Source organism: Pelodiscus sinensis, chromosome 7 (genome assembly GCF_052426305.1).
Source record: "Pelodiscus sinensis isolate ZL-2025 chromosome 7, ASM5242630v1, whole genome shotgun sequence".
NCBI lineage: Eukaryota > Metazoa > Chordata > Testudines > Trionychidae > Pelodiscus > Pelodiscus sinensis.
The window spans coordinates 44,466,885-44,489,579 of record NC_143058.1 but is presented as its reverse complement, the minus strand read 5'-3'; the positions used below and the strand labels follow the sequence as shown (position 1 = coordinate 44,489,579).

Genomic DNA, 22,695 nt, shown 5'->3' with positions numbered 1-22,695 from the left:
GGTTGGGGCCAGGTGAGAAGCGCCTCTCCATGGCCACTGCAGCTCCAGCTGTCACAGCTGTGGGAGAGGTGCATGTACAAGTTTCTTCTGCCCCCTGCTCTCCCCAGCCAGAGTGAGGAATGGAGAAAACTATGCACTTTTCCCTCACCCCCTGGCAAGGGAAAAAGCCAGCAATGTTCCCATTTGAATGGGGAGAGGGGAAGTGAGTAAGGCTGAAGCCCCCTGCCCTCCCTAAAGGACACTTGGAGGTAGGGAGGCTTGTGACTGGGGCAGTCCCGGATGAGGAGGTAGCCCCTTTCACTTGCCTGATGATTTTGCCTCTTTTCTTTATGGTTTTAGGTGTCTATGAATTTAGGAAGAGCTTCAGCCCCCTCCATGGGCAACCGACTCCTTACGTTGCTTTAGGTTATAATAAGGGGAAACTGCATACCAAATTTGGTCGTCCTAACTCTTACCATTTAGGAGGAGTTGTTGAACAAACAGACAGACAGAGGCAAACTCTCTAAAATATATAGTTGATCAGTCAGGTTATTCCCCTCCCACACAGAAATTAATCCTAGGTTTTATAGTATTCAAAACAATGTTATTTAATACATCAATAAACTGGTGAATATAGTGTCACCTGTCTAGCTCATGAAGGGTAGAAATGGAAAAGAACTATTAAACCATTCAATCCATCTTTGTACCAAAGCAGGTTTGCTTCCTACGGGATGTTTTCTAGTGTTTTTTATAGTCTAGTTTTAAGTATCTCCTCTGACTTGCCTTCAGCTACTGCCCTTGAGAAATGATTCCACAACCTATAATGCAAAGTGCTTGAGAGATGCAAAAGATGCTAGAAACAAGGAGAGACAACATCATGAGGCAGGCCAGCTCTCCACCTGCACCACTTCCACTAACAAAATACAGGAAGTCACAAAATGAAGCATATGCAGGGAAGAAAACCTGTTCTGGCCGCATGCTGTAAGAGAGCAAACCACACAGATTCTAGAACAGGGTGCACAAAGAACTGTATAATCATCTGACGCCCAGTACTTCTGATGCTTTGGTGGGTTTCAACATAAATTACATCAAGTGAAGTGCATAGACAGAAGTGATGCAAAACCTGATTTAAATTCATCCACCAACACAACACCCAGTCTCCTGCCCCATCCCTCAAACACTCCTTCATGAATTCCTTCCCATCTTCTATGCAGCCATCAAGTCACAGCGGGCAGAGATACTCCAAATAAGAAATTGGATAGTCAATCCATCCTTTCACAATCTGAACACTAACCACCAATTAGCAGGAGGATCCCTCATCCCATTTCTCAGAAAAGATCAACCAAATATGTAAAGAACTACTGTGGCAGTAGACTTGAAAAGGACCTGCAGCATTTCCTCATATACCATTTATGTTGCTTTGGCCCCCTCACACATAATAATGTAGCTCTAGAAGCCCTGAAAGTGTTCAAGTCATTACCTGAAAACCAGGTCTATCTCTCTCCTGAAACACCCTGTTTTCTCAACTGATTCCCAACTCACGCCCAGTCCCAGATGCTGCAACTCTGCTTTTTAAATGTATTAAGAGCCTACCAGCTATTACCTGCTGCACTTCAGCCTTTTAAATGTATTAAGAGACTACCAGCTCATAATACATTTAAAAGGCAGAGTCGCAGTGGGGTTAGCTGCTGGGACCTGCTTATCAACTAATAGACTAATCGATGGAAAATCCATCAGCTAGTCAGTTAGTTGATTAAACTATATTTAACATCCCTACTCCTGTTCAACTCTTTATTAAGCCTAAATGATTAAATAACCTCCATAGTGACAAATGCCTTCATCCACCTGCCTCTTTCATCATGGATGAGATTCTGGCTTCTGGGGTCATGCGTTCATCACTTCCAGACTGGATTATTTTAAGTCCCTGCACTTGGGGTTGCTTCTGTTGCTGCTAGAAGGACTTGGTTCTGATTTGCAAATTCATCAACATATCAGAATCACCACTCCATCCAGAACGCGCCAAGATAGCGGCACATCTGTGGGACAATGCACTTTACAAAGCTATAAAAGCCAGAAATATGGTACTCAGTTGAGGAGTTAGTGGTTATGTAATTAGGCCAAACTAATTCAAAGTCTAACCACTTTTTGCACGTATTATAAGAACTTTTTAAAAAACTTTCCTGCCACACCCATATCAAAATATAAATCAATCAGTACATGGAAAAATAAAATGAAAGTGAAGTCAAAGTAGATAAACACAGACCTGTACACAGGGGTGTGTATGCGAAGGGTGCGCATGCACCTCTCATGGTCCTCCAAGTAAGTGTAAGGCTAGGGTGACACATTGCCCCAGCCTCTCTCCCTGTGCTCTGACTGACCAGAGGAAGGCTGGGGCTGATTCTCTTTCCCTCCAATGAGTGAGACCAGGGGTGGGGCTGGGCCGTGGGGGCGTAGCAGCCACAAGCTCCTCCCCCCCCCCCCCCCATGGCTCACACCTCCCCTCCACAGAAATTCCTGCGTATGGGCCTGAAACAATAAAAATACATAAAGAGTGCCCAACATGGTAATACATATGTAATGCAAGCAGATCTTTCTATCACCAAGGAAGGGAAAAGAACAAAGACTTCATGAGGTTTCCTATTAACCTTGACTGTAGACATAATTTGTTTGGGAAGGGTTCTACATTGGTGGGTGTTGTAAAAACCAGCAGATAGAGAGAGGGCTTAATTTCCATACATTCTTAGTACTTGAGTTGAAGCCCTTTTGAAAATCAGGCCTGTTTGTATGAGATGCCATATATTCTCTCTCTCTCTCCCTCTCTTCTATAGCCCTAAATTTTGCCTCTAAATTGTAAGGGCTGCCTGTTCTATTGCTTTATGGGTAGGGCATATAGCAGCTTGGAATTCACTTTACTGAAGGCCATGGCTTTGAGTGACAACTATATAGCACCCACCCAGGGAGACAGACATGATGAAGTTTAAGTACTTTGTTCAAAATAGATTTAAATGGATTTGTCCTTAAAAATGCTAATACTCCAACAGGAGACCATAGCTTTGGCATTTGCCAAGACTATTTAAACTTAACTAAAATAGCTACAGCTATTCCTCCATTTTATTGTTGGTTGTTGAGGGAAGAATAGTTCTGTTGTGAATACTGCCTTTTACTAGAAATGTTACTACAGCATCTGTAATGGGAAATGTTCAGAGGTCTGGGTTGCAGCACTTCACACAAATGAAATACCTTCTCTTGTTAGAGAGCTAATAGAAAATCATTCCCATTTTGTAAGTTTAGTGGGGGGCGAGTCCCATTGGGTATGTCTATACTAGCCCCCTTGTTTGAACTAGGGAGGCTAATGTAGGCATTCGAAGTTGCAAATGAAGCCCGGGGTTTTTATATCGCCTTGCAGGCGGAATAACAGGTAGTTCGAATTAGGGCTTTAATTCAAAATATCGGCTCCCTGCCGCGTGTACCCACAGGCAGTTAGTCCGGACTAGTGAAATTTCAAAATGGCAACTGGACGGGAAGATGCAAATAAAGCCCAGGCTATTTAAATCCCGGGCTTCATTTGCAACTTTGAATGCCTGAATTAGCTTCCCTAGTTTGAACTAGGGGCTAGTGTAGACATACCCATAGTATTTTTTACTCTTCCTCAGGCTTTAGTTGAATCCTGAGGGATTTAAATCACTTCAGTTTTATGTCAAATACTTGAAAGGGGAAGAGCCTTTCCTGTCAAGGGCTGATTGTGATGCCTCCATGTCAGATATTTCTGTCAGTGCACTAAGATGAACCTTCCTGAAAAAGACATTGTGAATTGCTTTTTAGGTTTCTTAGCCTTCTCCTGGTAAGTTGCAGTTTTAAAGAAATGTATGTAATGTTTTCTAGGTGCTGAGTATCATAATGTCTCTTCTGTTCTTCTCACTAGCCTTTGGATGCAAAACACTGACCTCATACATCTAGGAATTGCAGCCTCAGGACTTTAATTTGAGACTCTGGTTGTTACTATTTTGCAGAAGCACACCTGCTTCCTTGACTCATGCAGCAAGCAGCCATCTCATAACATCAGGGAAACCACCACTAACTGATCTCCTGAATGAAATTCTCTCTTTGATGCAACTGAAGTAATACACTGACTGATTTTAATGGCTGTCCTGTGTTGCTCTTGGCACGGAGGTTGTCAGCTTCCTAGTGGGAACCCCACCTGTCCTTTGCAATGAAACTATTTCTATGTCTAAAAAATCTAAAATGATTTTTCCCCATTGCTTGATTCAGAATTAAAAATCCTGATATCTTGGTTCTGATATATTCTGTAGGCAGAATAAGTATGGACCTAGTGAGGGTATGTCTGTCCTGCATTGTTAACTCAGGGTCTGACCCAGGTGTTGCCCCTAAACTACCTCCCATTAACACAAACTCCCCTGCCCCCAACCTGGATTTGGTGGTGCTTTAAACCCAGGCTAATTGGCCTGGCTGGGGTTAGGGTTAGAGCTCAGCAACCCACCCACTTTGCAATGAGGATGCAGGCTTAATCCCTTGAGTGCTGCAATCCTCCATCACTTTTCCATAATTTCCCCCTGGCCAAAAGGACAGGTAGGTTGTTCCACAATTCCCTGAAAACACATACTACAGCAGCAAATTTTACTGCAAAGAATAATGGGAGATGCCTCCTGGTGTCCTAGCAACACACCGAGGTGAGTGCAGCACCAGCAAGGACTTCGTAACTCAGGTCTGGCTGTGCAGTGTGGCTGCTCACACTTGGGCTAGGCTGACCTGGGTGCTAAGCATCTGAGTGAACTCTGCAATGAAGGCAAACACTTAGGCTACATCTACACTGCAGGCTTCTTGTGCAAAAACTGTTTTGTGCAAGAGTTCTTGCGCAAAAAGTCTTGCGCAAGAGCACGTCCACACTGCCATGTGCTTTTGCGCAAGAGCATCCATGGCAATGTGGACGATCTCTTGTGCAAAGCTCTGATGGCCATTTTAGCCTGTTGCCTGTTCACGCTGCCTTCTTGCGCAAGAGGGCTCATTCCACGTGGGGAAAGGAATAACTCTTGCACAAAAAGCCCTCTGTTCAAATCCTTTACTGGAAATTTACTTGCACTAGAAAGCATGCAGTGCGGTTCTTGTGCAAAAAGTCTGCAGTGTAGACGTAGACTTAGGAAACGTCTACACTGCAAGGAAACTCCTGCAGCTGGTGCGTGTCAGCTGACTTGGGCTGCAGGGCTCTAAAGCTGCAGTGCTAATGTTTGGGCTCAAGGTGGAGCCTGGGCTCTGAGTTTCTCCCCTCCCCTGCTCAGAGTCCTAGAGGTTTCAAATGTCTACACTGCAATTTTATAGTCTCACAGCCCAAGTCCCACGATCCTGAGTCAGCTGTCACTGGTCAACTGTGTTCTAGTGCAGTGTAGACATAACGCTAGAGAGCATACGTTAGGTCCCATCTGCATTGCAAAATAGAGCTGTCTTGCAGCTGGGTTAGGGCTGGGACCACTGTCTTGTAACTAGATTCCTTGTCTCAGACATTATTGTGGCCCAGGCAGCCTCTTTATGCAGGCACAGCTGGGGAGGGGGGGGAGGAGAGGGGGGGAATGTGCCCTGCCCTGCACATCCTGTGGCTGGCAGCTTTGGAACTGCCCTGACCACTCTGCAGCATGGGACAAACCTTATGGATCACTAGGCATGATATGAAACAGTGTATGCGTGTGCAGAGCAGTAATCCATCATTTTGTTATTACTGCCATATATTATTTGTATTGCAGTAGTACCCAGAGAGACCCCGATCAGGCTCCATTGTAAGGGGCACTGTACAGCCATATAACAGAAAAGAGTCTGTGCCCTGAAGAACCTACAGCTTTAATTGTGCCAAGGTGTAAAGGGGTGTAGACCCAAAGAAAGGGGGGTCTCTAAAACAGTGTTAGTCCTGGAGGCAGATTTTCAGGCAAAACTGAAGGCAATGGCGCTATGTAGCAAGACTGTGGTTGACCACCTGTGTCAACTGTGCACTCAGCTCAGAGAAGTCTTAACAGTGGGGTGATCTCAGTTTAAAGCCGGTTTAATTTATCTCATTGAATAAAACAAACAATTGTTGTTAATAAAGATTCTGGAACTCAATAATCCGAAGTGCAGGGTGTCCCTGCAAATCGCTGCTGAGATGTGTTGGAAGAATCTGTAATTCCAATTTCCATTCCTCCCCACAGCACTGCTGGCATTTAATCACATCTACCCTCCAATTCAGTGTGAGCCACATGCTGAAGCTCTTCCTGGTCCTGCTTGTCACTCACAGTCCAGGGTTCTAATGAACACCCTGACTTCTCTGCCAGACAGCTAAGCAGAGCAAGAGAATAAGTGTCTAATGCATGGGCTGAGCAAACCTCTCTGGTAGCGAGGGAGCTGCCTCTGCCTCAGGATGCCCTTGAACAAAACAGAGGGAGGCAGAAGGCAAGAGCTGACTGGAGTACTCCTGCCCCCTTGTGTGGCGTGAGGAAAGGAGGCCAGGATAACAGCTACTGAGAACACTCCCTCCTGGGAGCCAGGAAGAGGCAGGGGGAAGATCCTCTTCCCTGCAGCTATTGGAAGGAAGAAATGGGAGGAGGCATAGGGGGATTCTCTCACTCACAGCAGGCTCATTTCTTTATTCCCTGGCTAAGAGTTAGTTTGTCAGCACACAGAGGCAGACAGATACAACTTTATTGTATATTGATTCAACCAGTGTTTGCCAAGTGGTCAGGGCATGACTCAGTAGTGTCTGTTGTGCTCCCTCTCTACAGCCATTCAGTAGCAATTCATGGACTAAAGTGTGAGACCCGCTGCTGAAACACTTCAGAATATGGGGTGCATTCTCTTGGGGAAAGCCCTCAACCCACCATCCAGCCTGAGTAGCCAAACAGAGTGCTGAAAAAATTGGGTGGCGGGGCCAGGGTGGAGATTGGGACATAAATTCCCCCAAGCCATTTGTTGAAGTTTAATATAGTCCCACAACTGAAGAAACTCCCTGTATCTGTAATGTGATCACATTGCTGAACTGGACTGAAGAATCCTCGCAGTGGTGAATCCCTTGCCTCACCCTTCCACCCTGTGCATAAGTGAGCCCAGGTTAAAATGAGCTCTGCCATGGATGTGCCCCTCTATGCACAGTCCCCAGAATCTACCCTCCTTCCTTGTGCTGTGAAAACATTCCTGGCATCAGTATCTGGGCCACTCCCATGGTCCTGGAAGTGATGACTGGACCTGCTCATTGATGAACAAATCCAACCTCTTTTAATGTGCTAAAGAGAAGAGTATGAGACCCCAGCGCATCTACATGGTCTCTTCGTGCTCAGTAAGTGGGGGTGTAAATCGACAGTACTTTAGTATGCTGTGCAGATACTGCTACTGCATTCTAACCGTTCCACAGTGCACTCTGATGTACTGGTATCTCAAACAGGACTAGGCCAAAGTGCTACAGAACTTTTAGTGCGTGGTAGGAGAGTTCACATGGTTAGTTAGTGTGCAGCGCACTAAAGCACTGTAGATTTACACCCTGCTTGCTGGGCACTGACACACTGTGCAGACAAGTCTCCAGAGAGATGGTGAAATTGTATGCATGTGAGAAAATAGCTTTCAGACTACTGACGGTTGGACAGATGGAAGGAAACATCTTCAGGAGTACTAAAATGCTGGTTAGTTAGGACAAAAGATTGATTTACCTCCTATTATGACTTTACAATTAAAACATCACTAGAGACATTAAGATAAACTGCAAATAAAATATTATAATGAACTTGGGTCTGTGCACACATATGAATTCTCCCTTATAAGAGCAGGTCTACTCAGCTTTTTGGTTTTTAGGCCCTTTACTAGGGACAGCTAGTACAAATTCTCCTTTAACTCAGATGGAAAGAGATTGTGATTTTTGGAGCATGATGATCTGAGTTCTATTCCTGCTGTCCCTGTGAAGCTCCAAGGGGCATGGTATACAACAGCATAGCGACAACTTATTGCCAGGAATTATTTACAGTTTCAAAGACCCACCTACTTTAAAAATATATACAGAAAAATTCCCCTTTAACCAGGTTGGGCCAATTAGCACACTGCTACCTAACAGTTGGAGCCTCTTTCTCGCTCACCTGCTAAGTTACACTGGCTTGCTAGAGCTTTGTTATATTGCTCCTGCATACACCCCACCAGGACAACACAACCAGCACAGATCCCTAGCCAAAGTAGTGAGATGGGCTCATTTTGCTGAAAGAGAATTTTAGTTGGTGAGTTGCTGCTTTTCCTTCTTTAAAAGTTTTGCATATTTCACCAGTAAATGTAATGTTGTTCAAACATACCTGAGCTGGTCCGGCTTCCTGGCTTGCCCTCCGAGTTTGTTAGGGAGGTCTGTACCATGAGCTGTACTGACTTCACCTCATCCTGAGCTTTCAGTTTACTCCAGGTAATTGCATGTATGTGTCGGGTGGTTTTTGGAGCTCTAACATCACCCTTTTCAAGGAATAGAACAGATTATGTTTTAGGATACAACACAATACACTGCCATGCTAATGTTATCATTATGTATACAAGGTTTCTTCAGTAAAACCCTCTGGGATTTTGGATAACAGTTTTATGATTACTGTTTATGAACAGTTTTATGAAAATCTGATCATGAATTTCCCTTGCAGCTAATAGCCTGCTTTTAATAAATAGTTTAATAACTAAATCAAGTTGTGTTTTAAGTACATGTTCCTTTCTGCTAAAAGAGATAGGCAGTAGTCAGGTATTCTTGCAGGGGTTCCCGTCATGGTAATTTGCCTAGAGTAGCAAGCTCTTTAATCCTGCAGTCAGTCCCTGTGACTCCTGAGAGGGACTACCAGCTAAAAGGAACCTGGGGTTATTCTTCCTGCCAGAGAAAACCACTGTTCTTCACTTCTGAGGCAAGCAAGCCAGGTCCAGAATTTTCCTGTCTCTCTAGCACTGCTTGAATCCATGCCTCAGGACAGAGCTGGGATTTCAATTATTAGCCTCAGTGTGAAGCGTCTTTATAAAACACTTTTTGTAAGTAAGCAAAACCTTTTTAATTCAAAGTCTAATACCCATCATGTTAAACAGCGCAAAGCTGTCTCCACATATTTTATGTTTCTCTCCATTTCTCTTATCACCTTCTTCCTCCTCCTGTTATTCCTCAGCTAATTAACACTTATCTGCCAAAGGTAAGAAACCCAATCTCTTCAACAACACCAGCAATTCTAACCACAGTTTAAATAAAACAGAGTTTTCTTACTTGAGGGCGAGAGCTGTCCAAGCCAAGAGTTTGAACGCACAGTCTCTAAAGATGCTCAGTTTTCCATCAAAACTTGAGATTAATTATTCAGGGCTGAACCTTGATTACAGTATTCAGCAAAGTCACAGCACACTTCTACCAGCTTTTAATGAAATTATAGTGCAAGTTTTCAACTAGGATAAATATTTGCCTTACTTTTTCTGCTCTTACCTCGTATGTAATAATACATTCTACATTCTGATCTTTTGCTATTCCCACAATCCATTTCTCCATTACAAACGGTGGCTGAAAAGGGAAAAACAAACAGAATGTATATGAGGGGGATTATTATTTGTCATTTGTTTGCTTTATTACTACACCAAATGGGGTTTTAAACAATCTCATTCCATACAGATATTGTCCTTTTTCATGTGGCAAACACATCAGTGTTTTCCCTATGTATTAATGGGACAAAGCAACACAGTTCAGAACTGTTTATTTCCTTGTTTGTACAGCACATTCATTACAGAAATTAGTGGTATTATGTAGATGTAGAGTATAGTATTCTTAACTAGCTGCTTTTACAGAGGGAGCATAAGAAACACAATATTTTTGTATAGAACTTAACATTTATTTATTTACTTATTTTCTTTCTTTTGCAGCACAGAGGAAATTCAAAACAAAACAAAACAACAAGAAGAAATATTTAGATTCCTGAAGATATTCTCTTCCAGATTAAAAGAGTATATAAGTATGCTGAATGTTAAGCTTATACCTGACAATTTCCTTTTGTCTAATTTTAATACTGATAACATTTTAACGGAAAAAAAACATGCAAAGCCTTAAGAAAGGAAATACAAACAGATGTGCCTCAAAAGAAGAAAAGCAAAAATAAACAAATCTTAACATTAATAAAGGTTCCAGCATTCAGTGACCACATAAACTTAAGGACAACATTAGTGTTAATTGCTGTGGGGTAATTCTATGTAATAAGCTTATCATAATAACACCATATTTTGTTATTTCCTATTCTTTTTCCTTTTGAGAGTTTGGATCCAGCAGTGGTTCCTAAGACAAAACAGCCAATGAAGGCTGAATAAGGAATGTACACAGTTAAAGCCATTCAGGAGAGTTTTCCATCAGGGCACATTAGAGCAGCATTCTAATTGGCAATCAAGAGGTTGCATATTTTTATCATTTAGAAATTTATATTGCTGTACATTGCCAAGGTATTAGGGTGGGTCACATTAATAAAAACAATCAATTACATGAATTGCAAACAGAGCACCCTGCCTATTAAAACAACTTCCATCTCTCATATTAAAATAATTCAAGACCTTGGGGCTGGTAAATATTTAGAGGCAAATGCTAAAGTCAGGCCAAACTCCCATTGAAATGGAGCTGAAGATGTTTAATATTTCACTGACAGTGCTCAATGTGGAATACACCTGACTACACTCTCAATTTCTTTGTCACAATTTTCAATTTTTGTAATAAAACAATGGTCATAAGTTGCATTTTTTGATGCCATGGGACTGGAATTACTAAAGTTAATGGAGAAGGTTTTTTCCTCCCTTACTAGGACTTTTCTTTGCATTGCCTGCTAACTACTTTTCTAATGACTTTGTGGAATCAAAATTCCAGACCTTGCATTGAGCTCTGATGTTGGTGGGGCTTAAGAACTTACAATATTTGAGAGCAGTTTCATCATAAAATCAAAAGTTTAAAAAAATACAAAGAAGCATATAGAAGTTTGAGTAAGTGGAACATTTTCATCACTTGCACTTTTTTCTTTCATTTAAAAGTGGTAAACAAATAAAGAAAAAATACCATGGGAGTAAAAGAAGAAAATGTTAAATGATTCCTCTCATACTGCTTTATCGTTAGTGTGGCTTAATAGGGAACATTAACAAATCATTCCCATTATGATACAAATTTGCAAAAAGAATGCGTCTTAGCTAAAAGCTGTCAAGAGTCTGAGCTTTTCACAAGCACAAAAATCTACTGCTGTGGCATTTAATATCCTTGTTTGAGATGTATGAATTCATGAAGGATGTAAACAGAACCCTACCTTTGTCATTTTTAAAATTTCTACATCAGGTAGGTTAGTGTTGAATGTCACATCCTTTATGTAGGTTATTGCAATTTCATCCCCATCCAGCTCCATATACATTTTCCATTTACAATCCTAGTATTAAAAGAGAATTAACCAATTTTAGCACAAGAAACAAAATATAAACAAAATCATAAAAACCCTAAATGTGTTAAAAACAAAGGTTTGGAATACATTCTTACTGGATTTTTCTCAGGATAGCCTTACCATTCTCCTGGTAGTATTCCTTCTTAGTTCACATCTGAGAAATAGTTGTAACTTTGATATAGTGTTTTAGTTTCTTAAAGGTAGAATTTCCTCTGAGAAACTCAGGGAAGATGGTGTACAGATGCATATTCTAACACAAGGGTGGGCAATAATTTTAGATAGGGTCCACATCAGAAATTTTTTAAATTGTCCTGGGCTGTCCCGGAAGAGGTGGGACTTCAGGTGAAAGGGGCAGAACAAGGATACTTCCATGCTTCCCCACCCACAGACCCTGAATGGCCTGGGAGTGGGAGATCATGTGAAGTCTTTCCCCCCCCCCCAAAAAGCTGGCGGTTTCCTCTAGGTGCCCGCACCCCTGGTGGTGGGAGGAGACTTCACATGCTCCCCCCACCCACAGGTCAATCCGGGACAGGGGGGAGGGAAGCAGGGGAAGTCTCTGGCTCCCTACCTCCACCCTGCAAGGGGCACATGGTGCTTAGAGTCAACCCTGGCGATTGACTTTAAGCGTCGTGCGACTTCACACACTCCCCCATCCCTGGTCTGGGGGCGGGAGAGCAGCAGGGTGACTGTGGGCTGGATCAACCCACTTGGCAGGCCGGATCTGGCACACAAAAGCCCTTTTGTCCACCCCTGCTCTAACAGGTAAATACTGTTTCATGAGGTTTCCATAAACAAGCTTAGAAAGTGATAGAGCAGCAGAGAGAAGATGAGTTGTCAGCTTCATTTCCAGTTCATACCAATGGGCCCAGATGATTCCTTCCAAGTGAGCCTAACAAATGATTATAGAGTCTAAGAAATGCCACTAAAACGCAGCTTGGATAAAGGGGCAACAAGTTATTAGAGCCCAGTTATATCAGGTATCAAGCATCTTCCTGTTGCTAGTGAGCACCATCGATCTTGTTAATTTCAGCTAGAGTTTAAAGAGCACCAGACTTCATATAAAAACAATAATTATGGCCCAGATCAAGCAAAGCTCTTAAGCACATGCTTGGCTATAAGCGTGTGAGTAGTCCCACTGGTTGGATTGGAGCCACCAGCCAGAAGCATTCAGCCCCTTGCAAAGGCTTGATCCTTCCAGCAAAATTCTTAAACATGTTTAAAATTATGCCCCCACTCAGGCCCACTGGCCTGGTGCTGGGAGTTTTAATTGAGAAGCATCAGGGCTGGCCTTACCATGAGGCGAACTGAGGTGGCTGCCTCAGGTGCCAGACTGTGGGGGGGGGGGGGGGGCAGCATCACTAGGACCCAGAGTGTAGAAAATTGTGTCTGCTGCTGGTGCAACCAGGGGGTTTGGGGGTGTCATTTGAGCTCCCTGCCTCAGGTGCCAAAATGTTGTGGGCTGGCCCTGAGAAGCAATGTAGTCTATTTCTGAAACTTAGTGATTGGTGGACAGAACAGAGAGACTGGGCGTCAGAAGATCTGGTGCCTCACTGGACATGGGGTGTTTTCAAAAACTGGCTTTGTCATTTCGCTGCTTACATGGATTATGAGCTCTGCTGAAATCTGATCCCCAAGCTGTAATTGTGGCTGTGACACTGAACTGACATATGGTTTTTGGCAAGTCTTAATGCCTCAATTTCTCCACGTGCATCAATGTAATACGGTGTATGTCTGTGCAATATTGTATGTGGTCCAGAGACCAGAGTGAAGCACTTAGAGGTCACTGCCACATCACTTCCTGTGCTTTGCATTGCATTGCAGAATATTGATTCAGGATACCTATTACTGCGTAAATCAGTATTTTGTGCTGTTTTGCTAAAGTCTCCATCCAAACCAAATCTGATGAACATCAGTCTGTTTTGATAAACAATCTGAGTCAAACCACTATCTCCAAAGGAAAAACTGCATTAAATGTAAGGCCTGACAGGCACTGAGCACCTGCCAACTCCCATGATTTCAATAGCAAAGTGAAGGTGCAGAGCACCTCTCTGGATGAGGCCTACAGGAAGAAGCCTCTTCAATAGGGTAATAAACCATTTTGGCCCGAACAGTTGCGGGCCCAGCCAGACTTGGAGCAGGGCATGAGCAAGGCCTTTTCTTCTTTACATTGCAGTTTCATACAATGAAAAATGAAACCTTATCCCTTAAAACTCTGTTTTCAGACCATACGCCTCAAAATTCTGTGTCAGACCCAGGCTACAGAGGCCAAACCATTAAATCTGCTTTCTATGTTTCCTGGAAAATGAACTTCTTATTTTATCTGTGGAATTTTGCTACTTCACCTTTTAAAAAAAACTTATTTTTTAAAATTAAAAAGAGTCCAGCCCAAGACAATTGTGGAATCAGTTTCTAGTCAGCTACTTTCCCTAAATATTTAGGTTTAACCATATGGTAAGCAACACTAGCTTTCTACAGTTCAAAGAAGCTTCAAACTAGAAGAGATTATTGTTCTGCTTTTCTTTATTAATATATAGACTCTGATTTAACAAATAACAGAAAGATGTGCTTCCGTCTATCTCAGTTCTGCATAGCACTTAATTCAAACTATTTAATTCATTGGGATTAAAGCATGTAGTTAAGTTCTCTGCTGAATCAGGACCCTAAAGGTCTTTTGAGTTGAGGTGAAGTTTATTATTTGGATAAAGTGGGAAAGAAACCTATTGTGGAAGTAACTCATCAAAAATACTCTGTTTATAAATATATTTACACAAAAGAAAATATATTTGTCACAAAAGATTTCCCTGGGCACTTTACAATTCAACACAAAGCCCTGCTACATAGCTATCTTTTCAGTTTCGGATTAAATAATTAAAACAGATTTAGCTTTTGGACAATGAAGGGGAAACCAATCACATAACTGAGGCGCAAACATTCAAACTTTGAGTGCATATGATTCTGGACTTATACTTAGAACAAGTCAGTAAATCAGCAGCCTCTAAAAATGGCTGTAGGAATGTAAGAGAAAAACAAATCACAAAGGTATTTCAAACTCACTATTCCCTAAAATTCACAGTAGTAAGAAAGAATGCTTTAAAAATTAGGCCTTCTGCTTATTCCAGTGATCATATCACTTACCTTAAAAACAATAATTATGAATGTCAATAATGAAAAATTAAAGGAAAACAAAAAAGCTCAGATAACCAAATACACCTCTTGTTAGAGCAGGTACAAAAAACTCTAGGGAGATATCTCATTCTGGAAGGAGGCATAAATTTAGGATATGTTTTTAAATTCAGTACTTGCAATAAAAAAGTTTAAGATTCAAGGAAAAATGGAAACAGCATCTTAGCAGGCAACTGGATATTGAAAAATGTAAGATGTAATGCAAGATGAAACAAATATGAAAAAAATGCTGGTCGTGCTGGTATTAAAAGTAGTTGCATGTTGATGATTTAGGCCCCTGGTAGTTCCTTTACATTCTTAGCTATTATCTATCTCAGCTGCTGAAACCTGCTGTTTTAAAGACAGAAGAGTTGAACATCTAGTGACAGCACCTGGGTTATTTATCATTATGTATAACCCTGCTACACTACATTTTATTATGCTGGATTTAAAGGAAGATAACACAAGTATGGTTAATTTGCTTCTCTTCTTTTTATATATAGTGTCATGACCTGCCACTGCTTTGTCCCATGAGATATTTTTAACCAAAAAGAAATCCACAAGAAACTCTCCCTAAAAATTCCATTAATAACCTCTTGTAGCGTGTATAGGTTGCAGGGTCTGGAACTAAGAATGTTTTAATCTCTTCAGCAAAACAATGTCTCATAATGATGTACAGGACTATTGCTGTACTGATGAAGAATCATACATAATTCAGCACCTTTCACTTGGCACCACTGTGATATCCTCATTAGTAGTGGCTCACAGTGGCTGTCAGATGGTGTCCATGCGAATGCAGGCATTATATTGTCTTTGAGATGTGCAGCTGCTTCCATGACACTGCCAGTATATAAAAACATGACGCCAGTTTGTTTTATTTAGTGCTAAACCTTCCAGTTTGTAAAAACAAGGCTGACACAGAGCCTGACATGAGGCAGTGAAAATAATTAGCTCTCATTTTCTCAGCCTCCTATTTCCTTCTCCCTGCTGTGTTCTCTTTCCACTAAACCACCACATGTCAGTCGAAATGGGAGGCAATTAGTGGGCTCATTTCAGTCCCCACAACTGTGCTGAAAAGAAAGTATTTATGATGGCACAATGAACAGCTGAAAGATTAAATAACGTTTGCCTTTTGAAAAGAAAATGACTTCTAGCTAAATGGGCAATTTTTGATTATTCTCAAACAAGCTTAGAGTAGTTGGTTTTTAAAATACAAGAAAGGAAAATGAGTCATTTTTAGGTGAAAGAATCAAATAAAACTTGACACAGTAATGCAAATAACTGATGTTTTATTGCAAAATATGTAAATGTGTTATACCCTTAACAATGGCTCATGTCTCAGGTCAGGGCAGATTGTTGCCAACTAGACACCGGTACAGAGAAGGCTACTTACTGCATTGCATTTTTTGTTTCAGTTTTGTATGAGGAGGGAAAAAAGGGGGCTATAGAGAGAGGTGCTCCTAAAAAATAAAGAAACAATGCCAGTTAAACATACATTTATATAATGGATTGCCTGTGTGGTTACTTGAAGGGCCTGATCTTTCATGCCTCACTCAAGCAAAAGTCCCAGATCAATGGGAAATTTGTGTGAATGAGAAATATTGGTATCTTACTGTAGCTAAATATGCAAAGAAGTCTTTCACTTGATATTATCTTCCGTTGAAATCCAGCATAATAAAGTACAGTGTAGTGGGGTTATACATAATGATAAATAACCCAGGTGCTGTCACTAGATGTTCAGCTCTAATGCCTTTAAAACAGCAGGTTTCAGCAGCTGAGACAGAAATGGTTCTGAGATTAGCTGCCATGTTTACAAAGGTCTGTCCTCACTAAGTGGTTTCAAACAAATAAGGATTTTAGGGCACTGATCATCATCATAAAAATAAATTGCCAGTTCACTTGTTTGTGAATGCAATATTTTAAAGGTGGCAGTGTGAGAAACAGTATTCCCTTTTCCAAGCATTCAATAGATCTTCCTGCCACTTAACACACCCCTGTACTTCTGCACACAGCTCTCAGTTACTAAAAGTAGTGCTGGGGAATAAGTTCAACATGCCCTCACAAAAGATGAAATCCTCCCACCAATGCTGCATACCTGAGCCAGGCATTCTATGCTATTTTCACTCAGCAGTGGGACTGTGTTGGGGCACAGGGTGAATTGTCTTTGGGTGAAGTAGCTGTTCAGGGGTTTGTACGTGCTCCCATCCCAAGGGTTTCTGTAAATAAGCCCAGGAGAGGCCAGTGTATAAGGAGATTTGGGGTAGGCTGGAGAAGTACCAGTGCATCTCCCTTGTAGAGATGCAGTGACTAATATTCTAGACTTCACTCTGGAGTGGTACCTTGGAGCAAAGTTGTGCTATAAGACAGCAGACTGTCTATTGGCTAGGAACAGCTTATGTCCCTTTTGGAGAGACACCGTGTAATGCAAGATTATTGAGGCTTTGTGTGTATGAGAATGGGGATTGAAAGAGGCAATTTCATCCAAAGTGGGTTTACTGTAAAAAGCCAAATGTATACTAAGAAGATTCTATAGAAAGGCAAGTGAGCTAATTACTCAGCCAAAAAAATTCTATGAGCCTTCATATAGCTCTTTATAGTTTGATAAAAATGTGCATTTCTTTATGGGAATCTCTTTACTGCATCATATATACAACATCTTCAAAGAGTATAGGCCTGCTTCTGATCTCATTTACACTGATGGTCTTCAGAAGTAACGACAATGAAATCAACGGAGTTGCACCTGTTTTACACTAGTGTCAGATCAGAATAAGGCCCAGATGTTCAGTTCTTGACGGAAAATGTGATACGTTCAAAGCATCTTGTGCTAAAGTTTCAATGAGCAATGATACTCTATCACTGATTTATTCCATTTTATCAGACTAAATGATGCTCCACATCGACTGATTAAATTAATCATCTTAATTAAACTGTAATTTTATTATTTTATTGCTCAGGTAATTTTTCAGTTTTAACAAAGAATATATTTCTCTTTTCTCTGCTTTATTAGAATCTACACAAGTCTGCTGTAATACATTGATAGAAGACTATACTTTTGCTTCGACTTCCACACTATATTCTGGAATTTTTAAGTGCTGAGAAATCTTTAGGACTACATTAAAGATTATTAGACTAGAAAATGTTAAGTGCAAGAGATTAAAGGCGTTCAAGGGTCTTGCAAAGAAGGTCGTGGATCATGAGAAATACTTCAATAGAATTGAATTAGTCAGTGTTGTTAATATACCTATGTAATGGGTGCAAGGTACACCTGGAAAGCTGGAAAATGGGAACTTCTTAATTTTGAATATGGAATGTATCTCCAATCCTTTTTGCCATGATTTCAACCTGTTTCCCAAACAGCACATTTAGTTGCTTTTGACAGATAATTTGTCTGAAGTAAGGAGTGATTATAAAAAGAAAAGAGATAATAGCCTTCCTTTATTTTATAAGTCTCATAAGAGATGAGAAAGGGTGGAGGAAGCAGATGGAAGTACAAGGTGACAAACTCTCATTAATTGTATTCAGTTAAAATGATGATGTGGCATTATATTTTAGTTATATGTTGTCCTGTATTGTCCAGCACTATAGCAGCCTGTCTCTCTTATCTCACAGGAACAGATAACAAGATACATTAGTTTGAAGTAGGTTTCATATATAGCACTACATAAGTAATACAGTAATATAATAAGCCTTCAGAACCCTTCCAGAAGCTATGCAGTCCTAGGACAGACCAGGAGGGAAGGCAACCCTCTATTTTTACAGGCAGAGGTAACAAATACACTTTAGTTTTGAAACTCAGCCTGTTAAGGCAGTGCAGGCCATCCAAGCCTGGTTTAAATGAATTGACCAGTTTTAAATGAATCAGACCTGTGCTAGCTACAACTGGGCTTACATGAGTGTGTTTAAAAAGAAGTCCAATGGTTTTCTTGAATAGTAAAGCTAGGGATTTCTTCAGAGAAGCCTGCTAACCAAACCTCCTAGGAAGGCTATAGCATTTTTTTTTTTAACCACAACATTAGTCAGGATGGGTATATCGCTGTAAGCTTTGTTTATATGCCATTGATAGGGTAGGCTTGATTCCAACCATGTTTATAACTGGATTAGCTGAACAAGTTTTAAAACCAGTTAGAATTCTGAGAGAAGCTTGCACAGTCTAGACCAGGGCTACTCAACTTTGGAAGCCCCGAGAGCCACAATGGTACTCACAGCACATGCCGAGGGCCGCAACTTAAGTGTAGTTGCATGTACATGCAAATATATATGCAAATATATGCAAATAGCTTCTTTCACACTGACAAAGATTAAGGCAAGACTACACAAAACACAGGCCCCATTTACGTCAATTCTGCTGATATTAATAAAATGCAATATTTACCCGATTTCCACCCATATGACAGCACTTTTAATGAGCAATGAGTCCAGGAAATTAACTACTAAAATGCATATCAACAGAAGGCCATCATATTGACTCGCCAAACTGCACCGCGGGCCACAAACAAATTGGCCGCGGGCTACATGTGGCCCATGGGCTGCATACTGAGTCACCCTGGTCTAGACAAATCCACCGTTGACAAGGTCTTTTTGTTCCTGTTGTGACTGAAAAAGTCTGTGTCGGGCACATACCTATGCAACAAAGGCAAAATCCCAGCAAAGGAAGGTTTAGCATGTAGTTCACCTCAGCTGTGGAAATGTATCTTCTCATATATGCACATACCAAGTCCCAGTGCAAGCAAAACCAATTGGAAAGCATGTGTGAGAGGGAAATAAAACACAAAAGAAGGAAGCTTTCCACAGTTTCACAAAGAAACCCACTAAGAGCTCGATCATTGATTTTTCATGAGTCCCTAGCGAGAGGCAGCACATTGTGCTAATTCAGGTGCAATCTGAAACACTCAGAAGCTTCCTCTTGGATTCCACAAGTACTATGGGGGGAAGCTCCATGTGCTAGGCACATGGGCGCCAAAGGGCCCTTGGCAAAGTGGGGGGCGGGGATCTCAGTTTACTTCCTTTGCATAAAAGCCTGTTGACTCATGTTCAGTATGATAAAGGATTTACATAAGAAATTCTCAGTCACAAAACTGAAGTTAGAAAAAAATGTTTATGAGGAAACAATCTTATTGATTGTAAAGCTTTCAGTTGCACTATTTTTCTTCTACCCTTTATTTAGTTTTGATCCATCACTGATTCAGCACTGCACTTTGATAAATAAAACGATATCCCAACAAGACTCATTTACCTGTGGACCATTTCCAAGTTTCAAGTGATAACCAAAAACAAGTTCAAGGTTCACTACTTTCTCCATGTTTTCTTCATTTCCATTTGCAGAATCCTATCAGAGAAACACAGTGTAAGAGATTACCACTAGCATGAGTCTCTCTGAGTTAGGGTATGGCCGTACTGTGCAGCTTTTAGTGACAATGCTGCGTCAACACTGCCTTTTCACTAAAAGATTGTGTGTGTGTGTGTGTGATGTTCGTTGGCACTTTTGCCAACAAAATACTTCCACCCACTACAAAGGGGATTCGCTTTGTCAGCAGAATAGTGCTCCAACCAACAAAGCAGCATTCACGCTTTCATTTGCCGTGACAAAACTTTGTCATTCATGGTGGCCTGGAGTGTGGGGGGTGAGAAGAGGCTAAGCACCCATGAACAACAAAAGTTTTCGAGTGCAAGTGTATACATATCATCAGTGACATGGCTACATTTGACTGTAAGAGTTAAATACCCTTGCCTTTTGTATGTTACAAATCTGTTGGCTGGTGAGAGGATACTGACATCCTCTTTTCTGAGATTAAAAGTTGCATTTTTAAAAGCTGTTCCATACCCCTTAGTCATTTTTGTTGCCCTTTTCTGAACCATGGGTAGACAGAGGATCCTGCAGCCCGCTGAGACAAGGGAGGGCCACTAATGCAGCCCACTCATTAGTTTTGGTTGCCCATCACAGGCGCAAGGCCTAGTAGCACAGCTTAGCTATAGGAATAGGCACATATATCAAGATAGGCAGCACTTTCAAAATAAATAAATAAAGATTTACCTTAGTTAATGGTGGGAAATGAAACAGGTTTAGGTAATCGTGAGTTAACTTCTCAATAGCAGTCTGTAAAAAAACAAGCAAACCCAAATTGGACAATAGCTAATCATGATCTAATAGTGTAAACGCAGGACTGAAAAACAACACGGTGTGTGGATAGAATTCATTCAGGGTGTATAGTGTTTTCTGTAGACAATCTTAATATACAGTTCTGTTCTAAAAAGGAAGTGTAAAATGGCACCTTCTTACTCTGCAGATATGCCCCCTTGTGAGTATTAACTCATATTTGCTTAATTTAGGGTATGTCTACGCACTGCAGCTGGGCATGTGCTTTCACGGATGGGTAGACAGACATGTGCTAGCTCTCAATAGCCCTGCAGAGAGGGTTAGCATAGGTGGCAGTTACCCATGGGGTCTAGGCAAACTTGTACTGAGATAGCTAGCTTGAACGGCATTGCAACTCTGGGCTAGGCTGACAGCTTTTGCACTCTAGCTCAAGCAGAGTAAGTATATGTCTGGCTACCATAGGCCCGCCAAAGGGGGGACAGGCAGGAGGTAGAAAGGGGCAACTTCCCCGGGGCCTGGCAACTTCAAAGGTTCTAGGGCTCCCAGCCACCGCTGCTGCTGCTACTGCAGCCGGCTCTGAGGATTGGGGGGCAGGGTGTGCCATGGTCCAGGCAGCACTGAGAGCTGGCTGCCCCTGTCTCTTCTGCCCAATGCACCACCCCTTCCTGGAGCACAGAGCTAAACCCCCTCCCCCGCACCTTGTCCAGGGGCTCAGCGAGGCTGTCGGCTCCCCTGGGCTACCTGCACTTGGAAGCACTATCCCAGTTGAAGCATAGTCATCCACTCAATCACAAATACAGGTGTGTATTGGTTTTTACTCCTGGTTGCCTCACTAAGCCAGCTCCCAGCATTCTCTTTTCCAGGGGTTCTCAATCTTTTTCTTTTGGAGGCCACACCAACATGCTATAAAAACTGCATGGCCCTGCTTGGGGACGGGTGGCTTGGACTTCAGCTGTGATTGCGGAAGGGAGAACTTCTGCCTCAAGAGGCTAGGAAGGGCTCGGGAGCCCTGGGGGATGAAGGGGAATTAGGGCTTCAGATGCTTGGGGTGAGGAAGTGGCTTGGGACTCTAGCCCCTGGGATTTAGCCCCATGAGGTGCCTGTGTTTGGGGCTCTCAGCAGCCCTGCTTGGCAAACTCCCTGAACTGATTTGCAGCCTCTCCAATGGGCCGCAAACTCTCAGTTGAGAACCGCTGCTCTATTCTGTGTTCTGCATCCATTTATTTATCAAGTTTTAATAAGTTTCACCTGATTAACCCCTGCCGAAGGCAATTGCACATGTCATTAATGGAACTACTTGGAACCAATGGTGTACAACCCATATAAATGAGATATTAATTTGGACTGTAATACCATTATTGTTGTGCTGATGCAAAAGATAAATTGACTAACGTTGTTCGACTCTCAGGGCTGACAATCACACAAAATGTTTAAATGCAGCACATTGTGCACAGAATCACTCAGACATAATGGAAGCCCACAATACCATTTTCAAAATATTTTTTAGAGCAGAACCAAGGATATGTAAGCCATATTCTGTAACAGTAAGTAAATATTATTACTACTACATCTGGTTTTGCTGGTGTGGAGGCAGAGAAAAGGGAATAAGGGAATTTGTGTGCAGCCATCTTGGACTTGTTAGCAAGAGAGCAAGAGTCAGGCTAAGTCTGTGGCCTGACAACACGAGAACTGTAATAAGATGCTGCCTTTTCCTCTCGCCTCCATACGGATAGAATGCGGACTCTGGCAGGGACCTTGAGATAAGGAGCATCTGGGTGGAACTAAAATAACTGTTAGCCATTGGTGTTTGTAATGGGAAGGAGACTAATTGTTTAATGTTATTATATGTAACCAACAGTATATACAGGCAGTCCCCGGGTTACGTACAAGATAGGGACTGTAGGTTTGTTCTTAAGTTGAATCTATATGTAAGTCGGAACTGGTGTCCAGATTCAGCCGCTGCTGTAGTCAGCCGCTGCTGTAGTCAGCTTCCTGTAGTCAGCCACTGGTCAGTTTCAGCAGCGGCTGACTTGGGGACGCCTGGGG

The 22,695-nt window shown here is 41.9% G+C and overlaps 1 protein-coding gene across 3 annotated transcripts in view; it reads right to left on the bottom strand.

The window, feature by feature from the left end:
* Window positions 1-22,695, bottom strand: part of MAP3K20 (mitogen-activated protein kinase kinase kinase 20) — a 143,483-nt gene that overhangs the window by 11,255 nt on the left and 109,533 nt on the right. For all 3 annotated transcript variants that reach the window (XM_075933640.2, XM_075933639.2, XM_014570179.4), the window contains exons 15-19: window positions 20,587-20,649; window positions 19,789-19,881; window positions 11,265-11,381; window positions 9,425-9,499; window positions 8,286-8,436 (exon numbers count right to left, since the gene is read on the bottom strand). In XM_075933640.2, the coding sequence (XP_075789755.1) occupies window positions 8,286-8,436; window positions 9,425-9,499; window positions 11,265-11,381; window positions 19,789-19,881; window positions 20,587-20,649 (499 nt within the window). The remainder of the gene's footprint in view (window positions 1-8,285; window positions 8,437-9,424; window positions 9,500-11,264; window positions 11,382-19,788; window positions 19,882-20,586; window positions 20,650-22,695) is intronic.